Raw genomic sequence first — 20,990 nt, 5'->3', positions numbered from 1 at the left:
GCCGAACCAACCAATTGGTCTTCAATGCAGCGAGAAATATCTGCACCCGGACGAGTTCTTCGGCATGCACCTAAACAAATATAGTATATTACTAGTTCAGTGATAATGGTCGTCATTTTAAATTCCGAATTATACAAAAGACACTTAAACTAAACATCATAACAGACTAACTGGGGACAGTTACAAAACTGCAGCGGGGTTAAACATGTTTTTAGAGATATGTACCCTCCCCCTATACCCCTAGCCAATGTAAAAAAATAAGCATATCACTAAGCATATTTAAACTTAGAAGTCCGAGTACGATGTCAGAATAGGTTACAAAAGAAACTAACGTAAATGAAATTCCTTAACATAAATAACACATGATAAATATGCCTAATTTCTTCACAGTGGTGTATATCTGGTGTTTGTACGTCAGATTCAAATGCTCCTGCAGGAGTTGGTAAGTGGAGATTATTTCTATACTTTCTTCGCTTATTTTGATAAATTTGATTGTTCATTAATATTTTTCCAACTTTTTTTTGTCCTAAACTTTTAATGCATATTTAGAAATAATAAGATGGGGTATGATTGTTATATCTGACACAATAGGAAATTGATATAGAACAAATATAGGTCAATCTGTGGCCTTGAAATTTGGTGAAATGTAAAAATATTTCTGTGTTTCACTTTAACTTCTAAAAGTGTCCTACAAGTCTTATGGAACCATCATCCTATTTTTCGGACTTTATGATCCATATAGTCCTTATAGTTACGATTTGATTTTGTTTTGTGTTATAATCACCGCATTTAGGTTGTTTCGTGGTGGCCAGTTTTTATTGATCGAAGAAAACGGAGTATCATCGACCTTTGATAGGAAAACTGACAATTCCTGTCAATTAAGATTAGAGTCGAGTGAACCCGCACGATCGGGGTTGAAACTCACAACCTCAGTGTTGACTGGCATGTGTTTGCAGTAGTTACTACTTAGACAACTTGACAATTATTTATTTACGTTTGATAAATTATATAATGGAACTGTAAAGTTGAAATTCCGCCGACTTAAAAACATTTGTTTGTGTTTGTGGACTTCTCAGATGAAGTCGTTATGATTGAACGCTTTATATATTTGTAAAATGTTAAACGTTTCTGGAGCATTTCACATCAATTGATATCATAATTTAATGTAACGTATTTTCCATATATAGTTAAACTTAAGATCTAGAAAAAAAACTGTCGAAATCTTTAGTCCGACAACATCTCAAAATATGTTAAAATTATACGTAAAATATAAAATAAATGTAGTTGTAGTTTTCTCAAATTGATACATGTAATTGTTCAGCTGTTGTTCATCAAATGGTTTTTATATACATTTTTGTAATCTTAGAGACATGTCTTTATGGGGATAAAAGAGGTGTAAGTTTTAGTAATGGTTGGACTTGTGAAGATATGGTACGGGAAGCACCAGGTTATTGTTCAAGTACAACTGCATGCTGTGCTTCGTGTGCACCTCCAACAACAACACCAACAACTACTCCTGCTTCTACAACAACTGATTCTAATACGACAGCAGCTACTCCTTCTGTTGTGACAATAACTTCTCCTACGACAACAACATTAGTAACAACTACAACAGTTCAGACTACAACAGATGCTGATCAGCAGTGTGTACAAAATCGTGGTACAGGATCATATTTGTGTAGGGTGAGAAATATTTTTTAAGTTCCAGGGAACTTTGGATATCGTATAATAATCTATACATGTATATCTATTTCGTTTTAATTGTAGTGGTTTTTTTTCGAGCTCACATATCGCATTATTAGGGAATCACTGTAAACATTACTGAGAATCCAGCACATTTAGGTCTTGTTTTGGTGAAGACAATGTGTGATCTTTGGATATTTTGAATATTGCTGTAAATTGTTTGTAGTAAAAGTTATCCTTGTTATTCAGTCTGCACCATATTTGTTTTATAATATTTCTACATAAAATATTTTCAGTCCCCTTATAGTGGTGATTTTTCTACTATTTGTACGCGGTTATGGTGTGCTGACACGGCTGGCAATGGGAACTGCCATGGGCATAGCGGAGGTGTTAATAAAACTCTCTGTGGAAACAAAAAGGTATGAGATAATAAAATACTTACGTGAATTCCACTACGATAGTCACGTGTCCCGATGGCAGTGGGAACTGCCATGGACATTACGGAGGTGTTTATGGAACTCTCTGTGGAAACAAAAAGGTATGAGATAATGAAATAGTCACGTGAATTCAACTTAGATAGTCACGTGTCCCGGCTGGCAGGGGGAACTGCCATGGACATAGTAGAGGTGTTAATGGAAATCTCTGTGGAAACAAAAGGTATCAGATAATTAAATAGTCACGTGAATTCCACTAAAAAAGTCATTGAGATAATAATGGAATTCTCTGTGGTAACAAAAACGTTATGATAGAATATTCACCTGTATTCCTGTGAATAATCACGGGAATTACTTTAATACTCATGTGTATGACTTTGAAAATTCACATGTATTACTTTATAAATTCACGTGTATTATTTCAAATTCGAGGATTGTACATACTGCAAATTAATTAACTTAAGAATGAAAATGGGAAATATGTCAAAGGCAACCAATTGGTCTTCAATGCAGCGAGAAATATCTGCACCATGAGGAGTTCTTCGGCATGCACCTAAACAAATGTAGTATATTACTAGTTCAGTGATAATGGTCGTCATACTAAATTCCGAATTATACAAAAGACACTTAAACTAAACATCATAACAGACTAACTGGGGACAGTTACAAAACTGCGGCGGGTTTAAACATGTTTTTAGAGATATGTACCCTCCCCCTATACCCCTAGCCAATGTAAAAAAATAAGCATATCACTACGCATATTTAAACTTAGAAGTCCGAGTACGATGTCAGAATAGGTTACAAAAGAAACTAACGTAAATGAAATTCCTTAACATAAATAACACATGATAAATATGCCTAATTTCTTTACAGTGGTGTATATCTGGTGTTTGTACGTCAGATTCAAATGCTCCTGCAGGAGTTGGTAAGTGGAGATTATTTCTATACTTTCTTCGCTTATTTTGATAAATTTGATTGTTCATTAATATTTTTCCAACTTTTTTTTGTCCTAAACTTTTAATGTATATTTAGAAATAATAAGATGGGGTATGATTGTTATATCTGCCACAATAGGAAATTGTTATAGAACAAATAAAGGTCAATCTTTGGCCTTGAAACTTGGTGAAATGTAAAAATATTTCTGTGTTTCACTTTAACTTCTAAAAGTGTCCTACAAGTCTTATGGAACCATCATCCTATTTTTCGGACTTTATGATCCATATAGTCCTTAAAGTTACGATTTGATTTTTTTGTGTTATAATCACCGCATTTATGTTGTTTCGTGTCGGCCAGTTTTTATTGATCGGAGAAAACGGAGTATCATCGACCGTTGATAGGAAAACTGACAATTCCTGTCAATTTAGATTAGAGTCGAGTGAAACCGCACGATCGAGGTTGAAACTCACAACCTCAGTGTTGACTGGCATGTGTTTGCAGTAGTTACTACTTAGACAACTTGACCACCGATCCCCCTCTTTTATTTACGTTTGATAAATTATATAATGGAACTGTAAAGTTGAACTTCCGCCGACTAAAAACATTTGTTTGTGTTTGTGGGATTCTCAAATGAAGTCGTTATGATTGAACGCTTTATATATTTGTAAAATGTTAAACGTTTCTGGAGCATTTCACATGAATTGATATCATAATTTAATGTAACGTATTTTCCGTATATAGTTAAACTTAAGATCTAGAAAAAAAAACTGTCGAAATCTATAGTCTGACAACATATATCAAAATATGTTAAAATTATACGTAAAATATAAAATAAATGTAATTGTAGTTTTCTCAAATTGATACATGTAATTGTTCAGCTGTTGTTCATCAAATGGTTTTTATATACATTTTTGTAATCTTAGAGACATGTCTTTATGGGGATAATAGAGGTATAATTTTTGGCAATGGTTGGACATGCGAAGATATGGTACGGGAATCACCAGGTTATTGTTCAAGTACAACTGCATGCTGTGCTTCGTGTGCACCTCCAACAACAACATCAACAACTACTCTTGCTTCTACAACAACTGATTCTAATACGACAGCAGCTACTCCTTCTGTTGTGACAATAACTTCGCCTACGACAACAACATTAGCAACAACTACAGTTCAGACTACAACAGATGCTGATCAGCAGTGTGTACAAAATCGTGGTACAGGATCATATTTGTGTAGGGTGAGAAATATTTTTTAAGTTCCAGGGAACTTTGGATATCGTATAATAATCTATACATGTATATCTATTTCTTTTTAATTGTAGTGGTTTTTTTTCGAGCTCACATACCGCATTATTAGGGAATCACTGTAAACATTACTGAGAATCCAGCACATTTAGGTCTTGTTTTGGTGAAGAAAAAATGTGTGATCTTTGGATATTTTGAATATTGCTGTAAATTGTTTGTAGTAAAAGTTATCCTTGTTATTCAGTCTGCACCATATTTGTTTTATAATATTTCTACATAAAATATTTTCAGTCCCCTTATAGTGGTGATTTTTCTACTATTTGTACGCGGTAATGGTGTGCTGACACGGCTGGCAATGGGAACTGCCATGGGCATAGCGGAGGTGTTAATGGAACTCTCTGTGGAAACAAAAAGGTACGAGATAATGAAATAGTCACGTGAATTCCACTAAGATAGTCACGTGTCCCGGCTGGCAGTGGGAACTGCCATGGGCATAACGGAGGTGTTAATTGAACTCTCTGTGAATTCCACTAAGATAGTCATTGAGATAATAATGGAACTCTCTGTGGTAACAAAAAGTTTATGAAAGAATAATCACTTGTATTCCTGTGAATTATCATTGGAATTACTTAATACTCATGTGTATAACTTTGAATATTCACGTGTTCACTTTATAAATTCACGTCTATTATTTTAAATTCGAGGATTAAATATTCTTCTTTAAAGATTCTAACATATTTACTCACTGGAAAGCATGTATTTCTTTTGGTAGAAATTTAATGATTACAGGAAGAATGAAACACAATCTACGCAAGATTGATATGAATGTTTACTTCTCTTATATTAGTAAGACAAACTAGAAACTTTCATTCTACAGTGTTTAGAGACAACGCAAATTGTTTAATAACTTTTCAATGTTTTTATCAAATCTATTAAATAGTAGAAATGACTTTGCGTATTTCATGCGCTCTGATAGGAACATTTCATTTAACATTAACAATCGAAAAAAACAAAAAACGATAAGAATTGTCCTTAGATCTTCCTATATGTGCATAATGGCTATATTTTTTAAATTAATTTTATGATTATGCCACTTTGTCTGATTCAGTGATTTTAATGGATTCAACTTGAGCATTATTTTACATATTTCTTGTTCCTGACAGCTTTTAGCTTAAATTCTAAATCTTATTTTTCAAGAAAAAAAAAAACACTGTTCCGATACACACCGGTTTACTTTACATTAGTTGATCGAACACATTTCGTTCAATTTATTGTTATTTAAAATAGTTATGCTAACATTAGATTTTCTTATTATTTTTGTGAGGATGTTTTGACTGTAACTATACTAACGCATCTATGATGAACATACTGCAAATAAATTAACTTAAGAATGAAAATGGGAAATGTGTCAAAGAGACAACAGCCGAAAGCCCAATGGGTCTTCAATGCAGCGAGAAATATCTGCACCCGGAGGAGTTCTTCAGCATGCACCTTAACAAATATAGTATATTACTAGTTCAGTGATAATGGTCGTCATACTAAGTTCCGAATTATACAAAAAAAAAAAAAAAGAAAATTAAATTTAACATCATAACAGACTTACTTGGGACAGTTACAAAACTGTGGCGGGTTTAAACATGTTTTTAGAGATCTGTACCCTCCCCCTGTACCCCTAGCCAATGTAAAAAAATAAGCAAATCACTACGCATATTTAAACTTAGAAGTCCGAGTCCGATGTCAGAATAGGTTACAAAAGAAACTAAGGTAAATGAAATTCCTTAACATAAATAACACATGATGAATATGCCTAATTTCTTTACAGTGGTGTAAATCTGGTGTTTGTACGTCAGATTCAAATGCTCCTGCAGGAGTTGGTAAGTGGAGATTATTTCTATACTTTCTTCGCTTATTTTGATAAATTTGATTGTTCATTAATATTTTTCCAACTTTGTTTTGTCCTAAACTTTTAATGTATATTTAGAAATAATAAGATGGGGTATGATTGTTATATCTGCCACAATAGGAAATTGTTATAGAACACATAAAGGTCAATCTTTGGCCTTGAAACTTGGTGAAATGTAAAAATATTTCTGTGTTTCACATTAACTTCTAAAAGTGTCCTACAAGTCTTATGGAACCATCATCCTATTTTTCGGACGTTATGATCCATATAGTCCTTCAAGTTCCGATTTGATTTTTTTTAGTGTTATAATCACCTCATTTAGGTTGTTTCGTAGCGGCCAGTTTTTATTGATCGGAGAAAACAGAGTATCATCGACCTTTGATAGAAAAACTGACAATTCCTGTCAATTAAGATTAGAGTCGAGTGAACCCGCACGATCGGGGTTGAAACTCACAACCTCAGTGTTGACTGGCATGTGTTTGCAGTAGTTACTACTTAGACGTTTAATAAATTATATAATGGAACTGTAAAGTTGAAATTCCGCCGACTAAAAAACATTTGTTTGTGTTTGTGGACTTCTCAAATGAGGTCGTTATGATTGAACGCTTTATATATTTGTAAAATGTTAAACGTTTCTGTAGCATTTCACATCAATTGATATCATAATTTAATGTAAAGTATTTTCCATATATAGTTAAACTTAAGATCTAGAAAAAAAAACAACTGTCGAAATCTATAGTCTGACAACATATCAAAATATGTTAAAATTACGTAAAATATAAAATTAATGTAATTGTAGTTTTCTCAAATTGATAATTGTAATTGTACAGCTGTTGTTCATCAAAAAAGTTTTTTTATTCATTTTTGTAACTTTAGAGACCTGTCTTTATGGAGATAAAAGAGGTGTCATTTTTAGCAATGGTTGGACTTGCGAAGATATGGTTAGAAATGCACCCAGTTATTGTTCAAGTACAACTGCGTGCTGTGCCTCTTGTGCGCCTCCAACGACACCATCAACAACGACTCCTACAATGACAACAACTACTCCTACTACGACAACAACTACTCTAACTACGACAACAAAAACCCCTGCAAAGACAACAACAACTCCTGCAAGTATAACAACTACCCCTACTATGACAACAAATATTCCTACTACAACAACATTAGCAACAACTACGAAAACAAATACTCCTACTACGTCAACCATTCAATCTACAACTAAAGAAACATCTACAACCGTTCAACTAACAAAAACTAACGAAACGACGTCAACCGTTCAACCAACGGCCGACAAACCAACTACAACCGTTCAATCTACTTTAACTGAAAGAACGACTACAACCGTTCAACCAACAACAATTAAAAAAACGACTACAACCGTTCAACCACCAACCTCTGATGAAACGCCTACAACCGTTCAACCAACAATATTTGAAGAAACGACTACAACTGTTCAACCAACAACAACGAAAGAAACGACTACAACTGTTCAATCACATACATCTAAAGAAACGACTATACCCGGTCAACCACCAACCTCTGAAGAAGCGACTACAATCGTTAAACCACAATCCTCTGAAAAAACGACTACAGCTGTTCAAACACCAACATCAAAAGGAACGACAACAACCGTTCAACCAACAACAACTAAAGAAACGACTACAACCGTTCAACCACTTACCTCTAAAGAAACGACTACAACTGTTCAACCATCAACCTCTAAAGGAACGACTACAACCGTTCAACCATCAACAACTATAGAAACGACTACAACCGTTCAACCACTTACCTCTGAAGAAACGACTACAACCGGTCAACCACCAACCTCTGAAGAAACGATAACAACTGTTCAACCACCAACCTCTGAAGAAACGACTACTACTGTTCAAGCACCAACCTCTATAGAAACGACTTCAACCGTTCAACCAACATCAAATGCGGAAACGACTTCAACTAGTCAACCTTCAACAAGTGAAGTATCAGCTACAATACGTCCTACTACAATTGAAGAAACTAGCACTACGGTTCATCTAACAAAAACTGATGAAACGACAACTATTGTTCAACAAATCACAACTGACAAAAATGTCACTACCGTTCAGCCACCGACAACAACGGCTCAAACTTCTACAACTGAAAGAATTACAATTACTTTTCAACCAACAACAAAAGAACAAACGACAACTACAGTTAATCCTATATCAACAGAACATACGGCAATTTCAGGCCAGCGTGCATCAACGGAACAAACAATAGCAACAGTTCTACCAACTACAAAAGAACGGAGGACAACGGTTCAGCTATCAATCACTGACAAAACGACAAAAGTTCAACATACAACCACTGAACAAACGACAACTACGGTTCAGCCTGCAACCATGACAACAAAACCCACAACGACATCTAAGACCACATCGCAACCATCTCAACCTTGTGAGTATACGAATCTAAAAATGTGTGTTAACGATATATGTTGAAAACAATAATATGTTTCTTTGGCAATTTTATTTAAGTATCTTTATTTTAAAGAATGTATCAATCTCCTCTACAAACTGTATTTCTAAGTCATTATCTACTGAAATGTAGATAAATAAATTTATTAATTCATTGGTTGATTGCAATATAAATTGATTGATTTACTTCAAACCTCCAAAATATGACTGAAAGTTCAAAAATATTTCGACTCATTTCTTACTACAATTGTAAAACAAAACAAAATTGCGAGATTGCTTATTTCAATTTTAAAATCTGAAAGCAAATAGCACTTGGAATATTTGCCATACATATACTGTCCCAATTTTATGCACAAAAAAATCGCAAAATATTTGAATTGAAATTATACCATATCATTACCATCCTGTTTTATTTATTAACTGATAATAATCAAGATGTACTATCATGTATGCTCTATTTCTTAGCTGTCACAATCGAGTTTAAATACAGATGTAGACTTTTGAAAATGATACCCAGAATGCATTAGTTTCTAATACGGAGAATTGCATTCTGGGTAACGTTTTGTTCATTGACTGATACATATCACGTGAGGTTTCTCCTAGCCTTCAACTTCGAATGTAGATACAGACTTTTGAAAACGTTACCCAGAATGCATTAGATTCTAAAACGACGAATTGCATTCTAGGTAATGTTTTATTCATTGATTGATGCTTATCATGACTTCTATGCTCTCTCTTGTAGCAGTCACAATCGAATATAAATACACATGTAGACTGCGGCTTATGATCACCGTTACCATCAGTCTTACCGATACAACCACTGAGGAATATCAAAGTCTTTTCAACGAAGTTTTGATAGCGGTAAGAATTTTACAATCAAAATTTTAGTCAAATTATTTTTTATAAGTTTCCTAAGGGATAAAAAAAGAGGTTTTTCCTTCTTCATATTGATGCAAAACGTGAAACGATTTAAAGATGAAAACAATGGGTTTATTTATTTGAAAAGTATCAAACATGAGAAAGTAACTAGCTTGGCATAGACATTTCACCTGATATGACTAACAAGAAAAACCTGAAAAAATTAAAAAAAAAAAAAAAAGAGTATGTGAGTTGTGAACATTTTAAGCCATAAAATGATTTATTTATCTCGATTTCTGCGTGTTTTAGTAGTGTTTTAAGGATTTTTTTCTCTTTTCATTTCTTTTTACTAAAGTTTTTCTACTTTTTGTCTACTTTTTGTTTCTATTGTCCATTTGTTATTTCTATTTATTATGTTGATAACAAAAGTCGCCGTGGCTTGTCTCCTTTTCTGAAATATAATAACGTTCAATTTCTATAGTGCAGTTTATGTCCATCAACCATTGGATTGAAAAATGTCGGGTTTTATGTATTAACTGAGCCAGGCGTTAAACGTATATCTCTCGTTTCTGTACTATTGTTAAATGTCGATTCTTTATCCGTTCTATTTATGTAATGAGTGCTTAAGCACCGTAGAAATATATTAACTTCAAAGTATTCTAATATGTTACCAGCATTTAATCTTTTTCATTAATATTTATTATTTATATTTTTAAAGCTAACGAACTATTATAGACAATCTAGATCATGTAAACAGTCCTTTAGGAGAATAGTTCTTATTTCAATTAGGTAAGAATATATTACATATTTATAAATTATTTCATAAAAATAAACCATTGCAGAGAAATTACACCTGTTACAACCCATGGCTCGAAATAATAATGATTATACAAATAAATATTTACGTAATAAAAAAAATATATTCCCAATCTATGCTGCATTAGAAAGTTTTGTTTTATCATTAATAATATTTGTTTAAACTTCTTCAGAAGACAGCTAATTTTTATGTATTTGATGGTTTCTGCAGAAAAGCAAATGAAACATATTTTCCTTTATTCAACATTTTGAAAAATGGAATTCGACACATAAATTGATATTTTGCCCGATGCGTGGTAGTGATCATCATCGTGATTGTTTTTACATTATTACCATTACTAATTTCCCTTTTAATGATTCATTCTAAATTATTTATGTGTCAGTATCATTTTTAAAGACTTTTGACTTTGATATTATTTGACATTATAAACTTATTATAAACTTTTTGTTCATTACTTTGTTAGAGCTGGCAGTTTGACAAAAGACATAATACATTATTCTTTTTTTCATTATTTCATTAGAGCTGGTAGCTTGATACCAGAGTACGAGGTTTATCTAGATGAACCTTCTCCTGGTGATGTCATTGCCGCTGGTTACGACTTAACCACTGGGAATGGAAACTTAACAATAGGAAATGAAACAGTTGAGGCAGAAACATCGTCTGTTACCACTAATAACCAGACATGTAATATTATCATTTTAATATAATATATCAAATGTGTTAGGATTTGTTGTTTTCTGAAAAGTAAATACAAATAGATAAAATAAATTATTCAAAATTTGTGTTTTAACTCAATGTTAGTCAATTCGCGGTTTCAGCATTCTGGGTAATATTTTCAAAGGGTACACCAAAACGTTGTGATCGACTGAAAATGTCATAAGCAATAAGATTTTAACCATTGACGTGACGTTATTTTTATTTTGGGGTAAACGATGAAATTACCCCTGATTCTGTAACAGCCAATTACAAACAAAACAGATCGGACATTCTACGCATTAATTGGAATACATAAAATCACAATTTATATTGTGTGTTGACATGGTAATAATTAATATTGTCAAAGAACTGATGTCAACCGCAAAATTCCTTATTAAACCCCTTTCACATGTTATTTTTATGTCTTGCTCCCTGTTTTTTCACAGGTACGTTATAATTGTATCGGGTATATGGATTCTATTTAACAAGTACGTTTCATTACTTAATAGATATAGGAAGAGTTTATATAGAATTATATTTAAATTCAATCGAAACCGATTCCAAACACAATTTCTGGGCATAATAGTGACACATGTACCCAATCTCTCGGGAAAATCGATCTCCGATCTGCATACGGGTGCGCATACTACATAACACTGATGGAGTAAAGAAAAAAAGTTCCGGAAAGGAAACGATCACGGTACGGAGTTTGTAATGTATCTTTCATATGGACAATTGAAAATTGTTTATTTTTAATGGATCAATAGATGTACATTGTAGTAGAAATGTTATTTTTCATATCGCTGTCAACTATCAATCTATATTTCTATTAAGTTAACAACTATCACTTGATACGTGAATTTCACTTCGTTTACCGCTATTATTTTATTTCTGAATTTCCTTTGCAGCCACTGTAACGTCGGCCGATAACTTGTGTGATGCATTCAACCAAATTAGTAGCTGTCCAGATAACTATGGTTGTAGAATAAATTCTAGTACTAATGCCCCATACTGTGCGTAAGTATTTAGACTGATATCTACTATGGATATTTCAATATATTTTTCTTTCCATATTGACTCTTTTTGATATGCTTGAGCCGAAATACTTGGGAAGAAATATATTTATAAATAGGTATAAGATGTGGTATGTGTGCCAATGAAAAACTCTCCATCCAAGTCATAATTCATGGAACTTAAACCAAATTAGGTCAAAGTACGATCTTAAACACGGAGCCGTGGCTCACACCACACAGCAAGCTTTAAGGGGCATACAAAAAATGACGTAAAACCAATCCAACGTGAACACAAACGGTCTCATCTATCAAAAAAAAAAAAAAAGGAAAACAAAAAAACACTGATGAACCACATCAACAAACGACAACTACTGAATACACATGAAAATAATGTGTTTCTACAATAATCTCTGTCAGACAGACTTGTGATATATCAAAGAAGTAGAAAAATCAAATATAAGTATTTGTCAAATCAAGACTTTATTTTTTGTTTTTTTTTAGACTTAAAATGATAGAAATGGGTAAGTTTCTTAATGATGAACCTAGGTGATCACAGATAAAATTAAATAGATTAAGAATTCAAAATTGATACATTAAGATACGGAACAGCATTAGTTAAGGATCAAAATAGGCTAAAAATATTGATTGGCCATGGAGCTCCTTTTCGAGATATCTTATTTTGAAATAACGCGAGAAAAGGCTCACTCGGACTTTGACCTTATATTTGCACTGTATTATTTGGATCTAAAATCAAAAAGGAAGAAAATAAAAAAATCTGTATAAATTTGTCAAATGACATTTTATGGGCTATTTAAAAGTTTTATTTTAAAAGATAATAGGTGTATTGGGGCAACATGTTTTACCTTGTATGGTCTTGAAAACACTAAAGGAGTCCGAAAATTTGACACTTTTTCTAGAACATCCTTTATAAAGAGAGAATAATGCATCTGCAATTTAAATGTGTAGCAATAGCTTACAATGCGGTATGGATTTTTATAAACAAGAAGATGTGGTATGATTGGTCATGAGAAAACTCTCCATAAGTAACCAAATGACGCAGAAATTAACAACTATAAGTCCAACGGCGTTCAACAATGAGAAAAGACGTGACCACATAGTCAGCTATAAAAGGCTCCGAAATGATAATGAAAAACGATAAAACTAAAAGCCAAATTTATGTACAAAAAAAATAAACAAAAAACAAATATGTAACACATAAAAAAAACGACAACCACTGAATTACAGGCTCCTGACTTTGGACTTTTATTTAGCTTATTACCGAAGGTCGTATGGTGATATAGTGTTGTTACCTCTACGTCATTTTGTCTCTTGTAGAGATTGTTCTCATGGGCTATAATATCATATTATCTTATGTTTATATCATAAGAATTTTGAAGTAAAAAATATATTACCTCTTCCACAATTTTTTTTCCATGTTACAAACAAAAATTTGGGAGTAGTTAGTTCCTATTTAGAATTTACACTATTTTAGTTGACAAAAAGAAGAAAAAACAAATCGTCAAGATTTATGAAAGAATTAGAAGGGGGAAAACATGCATCGTGATTGTCATATGGTGTAAATATTTGATAATTTAAATTTATTGTCATATTTCAACACTTTTTTTACTGCAGACTTATTACGAAATACAAAACACGTAATTCGTCCAACATACAGATAAAAGAGTATAGTGACATACATTTGTAGATACAAAGATGCATATTTAAACTTGTGTCAGTTAACATAATCTGTTGCAATTAAGAGATGCTATAAAGGTAAACGGACAGAAACTCACAGGACAAAAAGGACATACAGTCACAAATTTGGTAGGACAAAAAGTCACAAATAATCTGTTGACAATTGTTTGCATATGTATTAGAAATATCTTGAAATATTTACTTTATAATACATATATATTCATATTATAGTTTAGGAAATGTGTCATTATGCTTGAAGAATAAATGTTTATTGAATTTTATTCATACAAAAGAAAGATTTTTGGTACAATGAAGCCATTATTTAATCATCTTTGAATATTTTTTTGATACACTTTGATGAAGTTGGTTTATATACAATAGTTCAAGAAAAGTACAAAATTTTTTTTGTAGAAATAAACGTTTTTTATTCAAAGAAAATAATCAGAAAAAATGAATTGTGACTTTTTGTCCGTGACTGTTTGTCCTGCATTCGTTATAAACTGACAGCGCTCTGGTAAAAAATTAAAAAGACATAGACAAAGAACCATAAAAAAATCAACACAAAAACTAAAGACTTAGCGACACGAACCCTACCAAAAAACCGGTGTTGCTTAAATACTCAATTTATCATAATATTCGTTTATTTACTTTGTAGACAATTACAGTTTGATACTACAATTAGCAGTTGGTATACCAATGGCTTTCTTACTTTTTGTGTTAATTGTACTTCTATATATTGTCTGTAAAAGTCACAGACAACGACAAACAAAAACAAAATATATAGAAGAGGATTTAGACAAGTAGGTACATTAAATTAAAAAAAAGAAATTGCTAAATTTTCTTAATGTTCAAGTAATGCCTATCATATAACTATTCATAGTGTAATGGTTTCTATCTCTTCCGATGTCATTAAAAACAATGTATTTATCAAAACATAACAGTAATGATTTGTATCGGAAATATGATTTACAGTCACGGGCTCTCAGTGTTGATAAAACACGCCAGAATAGTGTCTCATACAAGTGAGAGATTTAACTAGCTATATAATCAGGTTCAATACACCATTTTCTACATACGAAAATGCCTGTAGCAAATAAGGGTTATGACAGTTGTTATCAATTTGTTTGATTTTTGATTTTTTGATTTTTCCATTTGCTTATGGACTTTCTATTTTGAATTTTCCTCGGAGTTCAGTATTTTTGTGATTTTACTTTTCACTTATTATACCATAACATTCACACCAACCTTGATTCATGGTATCTTATAAACGAACTAAAGCTTATCCATTGTATCTTAAATACAGATTTAGATTTCTGAAATCCAATCATAGAATTTATTGAAATCATAAATACTTCATGTATACGGTATGAAATTTTCTGATTACAGGCTGTACAGTTGCATAAAATTCTTGCACACATTCATTCCAACTCTTGATGGATAGTTCTCTATTATCAGAATTCATCATCTTATTGTTATATCAATAATTTTCTAGTTGGTTTTATGTTTTTCATGAACATAAATTGAATTCATAAGATATTATTATAGCAAAAAATACTAAATTTTGAAGACAATAAGGGTAATACAGTCATTCAGTGAGGGATTTGATATTTATCTATAAATCCAGGTTCAAGCAATCATTTTCTATGAAAGGTAGTTCCTGTAACAAGCCAGGACGGTAATTCCTGTAACAAGTCAAGACTATGTCAGTTGTTTTCATTCACCAGATGAATTTGAGCGTTTGATTTTGCCATATGATACTCTAATTGAAATATTTTCCTCGGAGTTCGATGTTATTGTTATTTTTGTTCTTTTTATTTTTTTCAGTATACATGTTTATGTACGATCGTTTTTTTTTTTGCAGACCTGTTCCTAAAGAAAAAAGCTTGTTTGCTGGTAATATGGCCAAACGGTACCACGGAAGCAAATCTTTTTTACCTTTCGGAGGATACTGGGATAACGGATCGTTTGACTACCACGAAGATATCGATAGAACATCATACCTTGGCATAAAGTCAAATTGTAAGTTAATCACGTTTTAGAACATCTTATAATGGCAAAAAGCCAAATTGTAAGTTTGTAACATTTTAGAATATCTTATATTGGCAAAAAGTCAAATTGTAAGTTAGTTACGTTTTAGAATATCTTATATTGGCAAAAAGTCAAATTGTGAGTAAGTCAGGCTTTAGAACATCTTATATTGGCAAAACATTAAATTGTAAGTTAGTCACGTTTTCGAACATCTTATATTGGCAAAAAGTCAAATTGTAAGTTAGTCACGTTTTAGAACATCTTATATTGACTATGAGTCAAATTGTAAGTTAGTCACGTTTTAGAAGATTGTATACAAATCAGATCATGATCTCTCTATCGTCAGTATAATAAAATTCGGTGCGACTGTCGTACAAGTGAGAGGTTTAGCGCTATAAAACCATGTTCAATTCTCCATTTTCTACATTAGATTAGGTACTTTCCGAATGAAATTTCCTCGGAGTTCATTATTGTTTTGATTTTACTTTTTGCAAGTTAGGAAAATAGCAGTTGTTATCTTATAATTCGTTTCAGTGTGTGTTGTATTGTTGTTATGATTTTATTTATGCACTTTAACATGTTTAACGGTTCTGTTGTTTGGTTGTTTTCCTCTAATAGTTGAAATTTTCACCTCAGTTTTAGAAACCGGGACTTGTTTTTTGTCGATATATGACTTTCTAACAGCGGTTTACTACTGTTGGCTTTATTTGTCATATAGTTTTACTTCATTTCAATTACAAACAGTTTTATGTACTGTATCATATACTAGATATGATAACGACATTCGAGTGTCACTAGAAGCTCGGATTTGTGTATACCAGTATCTGGTTTTTAAGAATATGATGGTAAATGAGTAATTTCAGAAGAAAAAAAATAATATATTATTACATGCTGAATAACTTTTGTATTATGATTTTAGTTTCTGATTATAACAGAAGTTCTACAGATGATTACTTTACACAGGGACAGAGAAATTCATACACTACAAACTGACAGGTAAGGTTATATAGTCGAACACAGTTAAGGGAGAGAAATTCGATTTGCAACATTGAAAGTGTATGTTCAGGAATAGATTACGTTAGCTGTATTTGGCAAAACTTTCAGGAATTTTAGTTCTCAATGCTCTTCAACTTCGTACTTTATTTGGTCTTTTTAACCTTCTTGGATTCGAGCATCACTGATGAGTCTTTTGTAGACGAAACGCGAGTCCGCCGTAAATGCAAAATTTAATCCTGGTATCTATAATGAGTTAATTGAAAAAGTAAATTTGTGTCTTGAAAAACCAATATGTATACTTCAACGCAAACATAGTGGCATTTTCCCAAATCGAGTTATGAAATGTAGCACTTCCTCTTTGACCATACATGATATATTTGGACATGCTCAGAGTTTAGTCTAAATAAAGCCTTAAAAGCATTGGTTGAACAACCGAATCAAAGAAGTCTCTCATATCTATATATACATCCCAAGTCAGGAGCCTCTGGCCTTTGTTAGTCTTGTATTATTTTAATTTTAGTTTCTTGTGTACAATTTGGAAATTAGTATGGCGTTCATTATCACTGGACTAGTATATATTTGTTTAGGGGCCAGCTGAAGGACGCGGGAATTTCTCGCTACATTGAAGACCTGTTGGTGACCCTCTGCTGTTGTTTTTTATTTGGTCGGGCTGTTGTCTCTTTGACACATTCCCCATTTCCATTCTCAATTTTACTGTTTATTATCGGGTCCAAAGATTAAACAAACATTTGGTGTTTTTTCTCGTTTTAATTGTTTTACAAAATCATTTCGTGACCTTTTATAACTGACTATGCAGTATGGGCTTTGCTCATTGTTGAAGGCCGTATTGTGGATTATAGTTGTTAATTTCTGTGTCATTTTGGTCTCTTGTGGAGAGTTGTCTCATTGTTAATCCTACCACATCTTCTTTTTTATATTGATTTATAAATGTTGTGTAATTGTTATAGCTATCGATAGTTTCTGTCTTTAGCGGTTCACTTAACATTCACAACAGAATTGCATTAAGGATTTAACTTGGTCAGGTTTAGGATTAATTTGAATAATAACACCCATTTTACTTTTCATAGACTTCAATAGAGATTTGAGACCCAAATGATGACAAGGTAGAAATAAGATAAAATTCCCAGTCAGCACATTCCCGCTATTAGTTAGATTAGATATCTAAAACAAAAAGCTTCATAACCTCACAATATTTTTTAGCTTATTTTAATTTGTTCCTACAGATAATGCTCTTCTGACTTATAGCATCAATTCTATCTCCTTCATGCAAAGCTCTGATTCCTTTCACGGATTTGGCTATACTTTTTGGAACTTTTGGATTATAGCTCTTCATCTTTTATATAAGCTTTTGATTTCACATATTTTGGCCACGATCATCACTGAAGAGACATGTATTGTCGAAATGCGCATCTGGTGCAGAAAAAATGGTACCGTTATTGTTATTACTACCACTGGGTCGATGCCTCTGCTGGTGGACTGTTAGTCCCCGAGGGTATCACCAGCCCAGTAGCCAGTCCTCCGGTACTGGCATGAAAATACGGATGTTTTTGTTTCATTAAAATTTGCTGTTACAAAATGTTAGACATTATTATAAATTAAGGAATGTATCTCCCTCATGCAAAGCTCTGATTCCTTTCACGGATTTGGCTATACTTTTTGGAACGTTTGGATTTTAGCTCTTCATCTTTTATATAAGCTTTAGATTTCACATATTTTGGCCACGAGCATCACTGAAGAGACATGTATTGTCGAAATGCGCATCTGGTGCAGAAAAAATGGTACCGTTATAGTTATTACTACCACTGGGTCGATGCCGCTGCTGGTGGACTGTTAGTCCCCGAGGGCATCACCAGCCCAGTAGCCAGTCCTCCGGTACTGGCATGAAAATACGGATGTTTTGTTTCATTAAAATTTGCTGTTACAAAATGTTAGAAATTATTATAAATTAAGGAATAGATCTCCCTCATGCAAAGCTCTGATTCCTTTCACGGATTTGGCTATACTTTTTGGAACTTTTGGATTATAGCTCTTCATCTTTTATATAAGCTTTGGATTTCACATATTTTGGCCACGATCGTCACTGAAGAGACATGTATTGTCGAAATGCGCATCTGGTGCAAAAACAAAATGGTACCGTTATTGTTATTACTACCACTTGGTCGATGCCTCTGCTGGTGGACTGTTAGTACCAGATGGTATCACCAGTCCAGTACCCAGTCCTCCGGTAATGGCATGAAAATACGGATTTTTTGTTTCATTAAAATTTGCTGTTACAAATTGTTAGAAATTATTATAAATTAGGGAATGTATCTCCCTCATGCAAAGCTCTGATTCCTTTCATGGATTTGGCTATACTTTTTGGAACTTTTGGATTATAGCTCTTCATCTTTTATATAAGCTTTAGATTTCACATAATTTGGCCACGAGCATCACTGAAGAGACATGTATTGTCGAAATGCGCATCTGGTGCAGAAAAAATGGTACCGTTATTGTTATTCCAAATTCTAGATTATTTTCTTAATTTGACCTAAGTAATTAAATAGTCATTTTCATAAGAAAAAATGGTCAATTAACAAAAATACAGAAATCCGAAAAAATTCAAAATGGAAAGAGTGCAATCAAACGATAAATTCGAAACACATGAAATGAATGAATAACAACTGTCATATTCCTGACTTTGTACAGGCATTTTTTCATGTATAAAATCGTGAATTTAACCTGGTGTTATAGCTAACTTAACCTATCACTTGTATGACAGTCGCACAACGAGGTGTGAACATAACAAAAAGACATACTAGGTAAACAAAAATCAAAAATAGGAGTACAACAGTCCCCGTTGTGTTATAATGTTAATAATTATAAAAGCAAAAACCATATCTAATAAAGAAACAAAGGCATACAGACAAAACACTTCAGTAAAATGAATGAAAAGAATGTGCCGCACAAAAAGAATTGTTTAAATAGCCTCTATTGGTGAACTATTACGACTTTGATACAACATATGATTAAGGAACAGAGATTCAATTATCGCTTTGTTACATAATTGTCCCCATTAAACCAATAATTTCTTCTTTACAGGTTTACAATGGCCGATTATCGTACGGTGAAGATTTGTTGAATTAAGACATTTATTGACAGCAGTTCAATCATGTTGAATAATGGCATTTATTGACAGCAATTAAAATTATATTATATCATGTTATATAAATATTATAAAAAAAAATGAATCAATGGCATGATCTTAGTATTTCGAATTCAATGCATTCATTAATCGAGACAGTGGTGGATCTAGGGGGATTCGGGGGTAGGAACCCCTCCCCCTATTTTGAGCGATGAATTTATTTGAATGATGGCATATGATTAGAGTCCCCTCTTTATCATGGCCTTGGTTTGGAATATACCCCTTTTGATTATGTCTGTGAGAGTACTTTATTCTACGATACTATCCTGATTTATACACGTTTCAACAACTTTGTACTTGCTTGGCTTTATAACTATTTTGATATGAGCGTCACTGATGAGTCTTATATAGACGAAACGAGCGTCTGGCGTACTAAATTATAATCCTGGTACCTTTGATAACCATTCTATATTTCCAAGTTAATATTTTAAGAAACTATTATGACACTACGGTTTTATATAATATTAAGAAGTTGTAGTACATTGCCAATGCGACAACCATGCATAGAAGACCAAATAACATAAAAGTGTATGTCACCGTACGGACTTCAACAGGGAGCAAACCACAGCTTAATTTGATCATTAACCGTTCCCCAAAGATTGATTAGGCTGCTCATTTTAGGTTTCTATCGTTCGTATAGGTTTTTGGTTATGGATAAGGAAGTGTTTAGGTTGAAATAGTTCTTGAAATAGTTCCTGCTCATTTAATGTCTACTGATTCGGCTAAGTCAGTATGTACTTACGCTGTGTATACAATAACAATATTTGTCTTATGTTTCTTCATATTTGGCACCAGGAGGGTGTATTGTTGTGGATTATTACAGAGTGTATGTATTTTATCTTCTTTACAATATCATTAAAAACATCTATTAGATAGTGCTTTATCAAACCTTATACAGAGCAACCAGAAACAGATACTTTTATACAAAGTTAAAACATAGAGGCAAATAGAAGACAAATGGAAAAGAAATTTTAACTCTTAACTTATTACGGTAGAATTGCTGTTAACAACAAAGATCATTCATTGTAG

The 20,990-nt window shown here is 32.6% G+C and overlaps 1 protein-coding gene and 1 long non-coding RNA gene across 2 annotated transcripts; both read left to right on the top strand.

Moving 5' to 3' along the window:
- The first annotated feature begins 1,428 nt into the window (after positions 1-1,428).
- Positions 1,429-12,048, top strand: LOC143059339 (uncharacterized). Its single transcript, XM_076232817.1, has 9 exons — positions 1,429-1,683; positions 2,991-3,042; positions 3,977-4,290; positions 6,120-6,171; positions 7,077-8,636; positions 9,399-9,517; positions 10,233-10,303; positions 10,852-11,015; positions 11,936-12,048. The coding sequence occupies exons 1-9, from the start codon at positions 1,429-1,431 to the stop codon at positions 12,046-12,048; spliced, it is 2,700 nt and encodes an 899-aa protein (XP_076088932.1).
- Positions 12,049-14,396: 2,348 nt separating this feature from the next.
- LOC143059600 (uncharacterized) lies at positions 14,397-16,761 on the top strand. Its single transcript, XR_012973535.1, has 3 exons — positions 14,397-14,535; positions 15,597-15,754; positions 16,683-16,761. It is a non-coding gene; the product is annotated as an uncharacterized LOC143059600 (long non-coding RNA).
- Positions 16,762-20,990: the final 4,229 nt, after the last annotated feature.

This window comes from Mytilus galloprovincialis, chromosome 14 (genome assembly GCF_965363235.1).
Source record: "Mytilus galloprovincialis chromosome 14, xbMytGall1.hap1.1, whole genome shotgun sequence".
NCBI classification, from domain to species: Eukaryota; Metazoa; Mollusca; class Bivalvia; order Mytilida; family Mytilidae; genus Mytilus; species Mytilus galloprovincialis.
This window is presented reverse-complemented; position numbering and strand designations above follow the sequence as displayed.

Excerpts from the sequence above, each read along its gene's own strand:
- LOC143059339 (XM_076232817.1), top strand. The coding sequence starts at position 1,429 with ATGGTACGGGAAGCACCAGGTTATTGTTCAAGTACAACTGCATGCTGT. Across the intron at positions 1,684-2,990 it reads CAGGATCATATTTGTGTAGG|TGGTGTATATCTGGTGTTTG; the intron begins GTGAGAAATATT and ends ATTTCTTTACAG. Across the intron at positions 3,043-3,976 it reads AAATGCTCCTGCAGGAGTTG|AGACATGTCTTTATGGGGAT; the intron begins GTAAGTGGAGAT and ends TTGTAATCTTAG.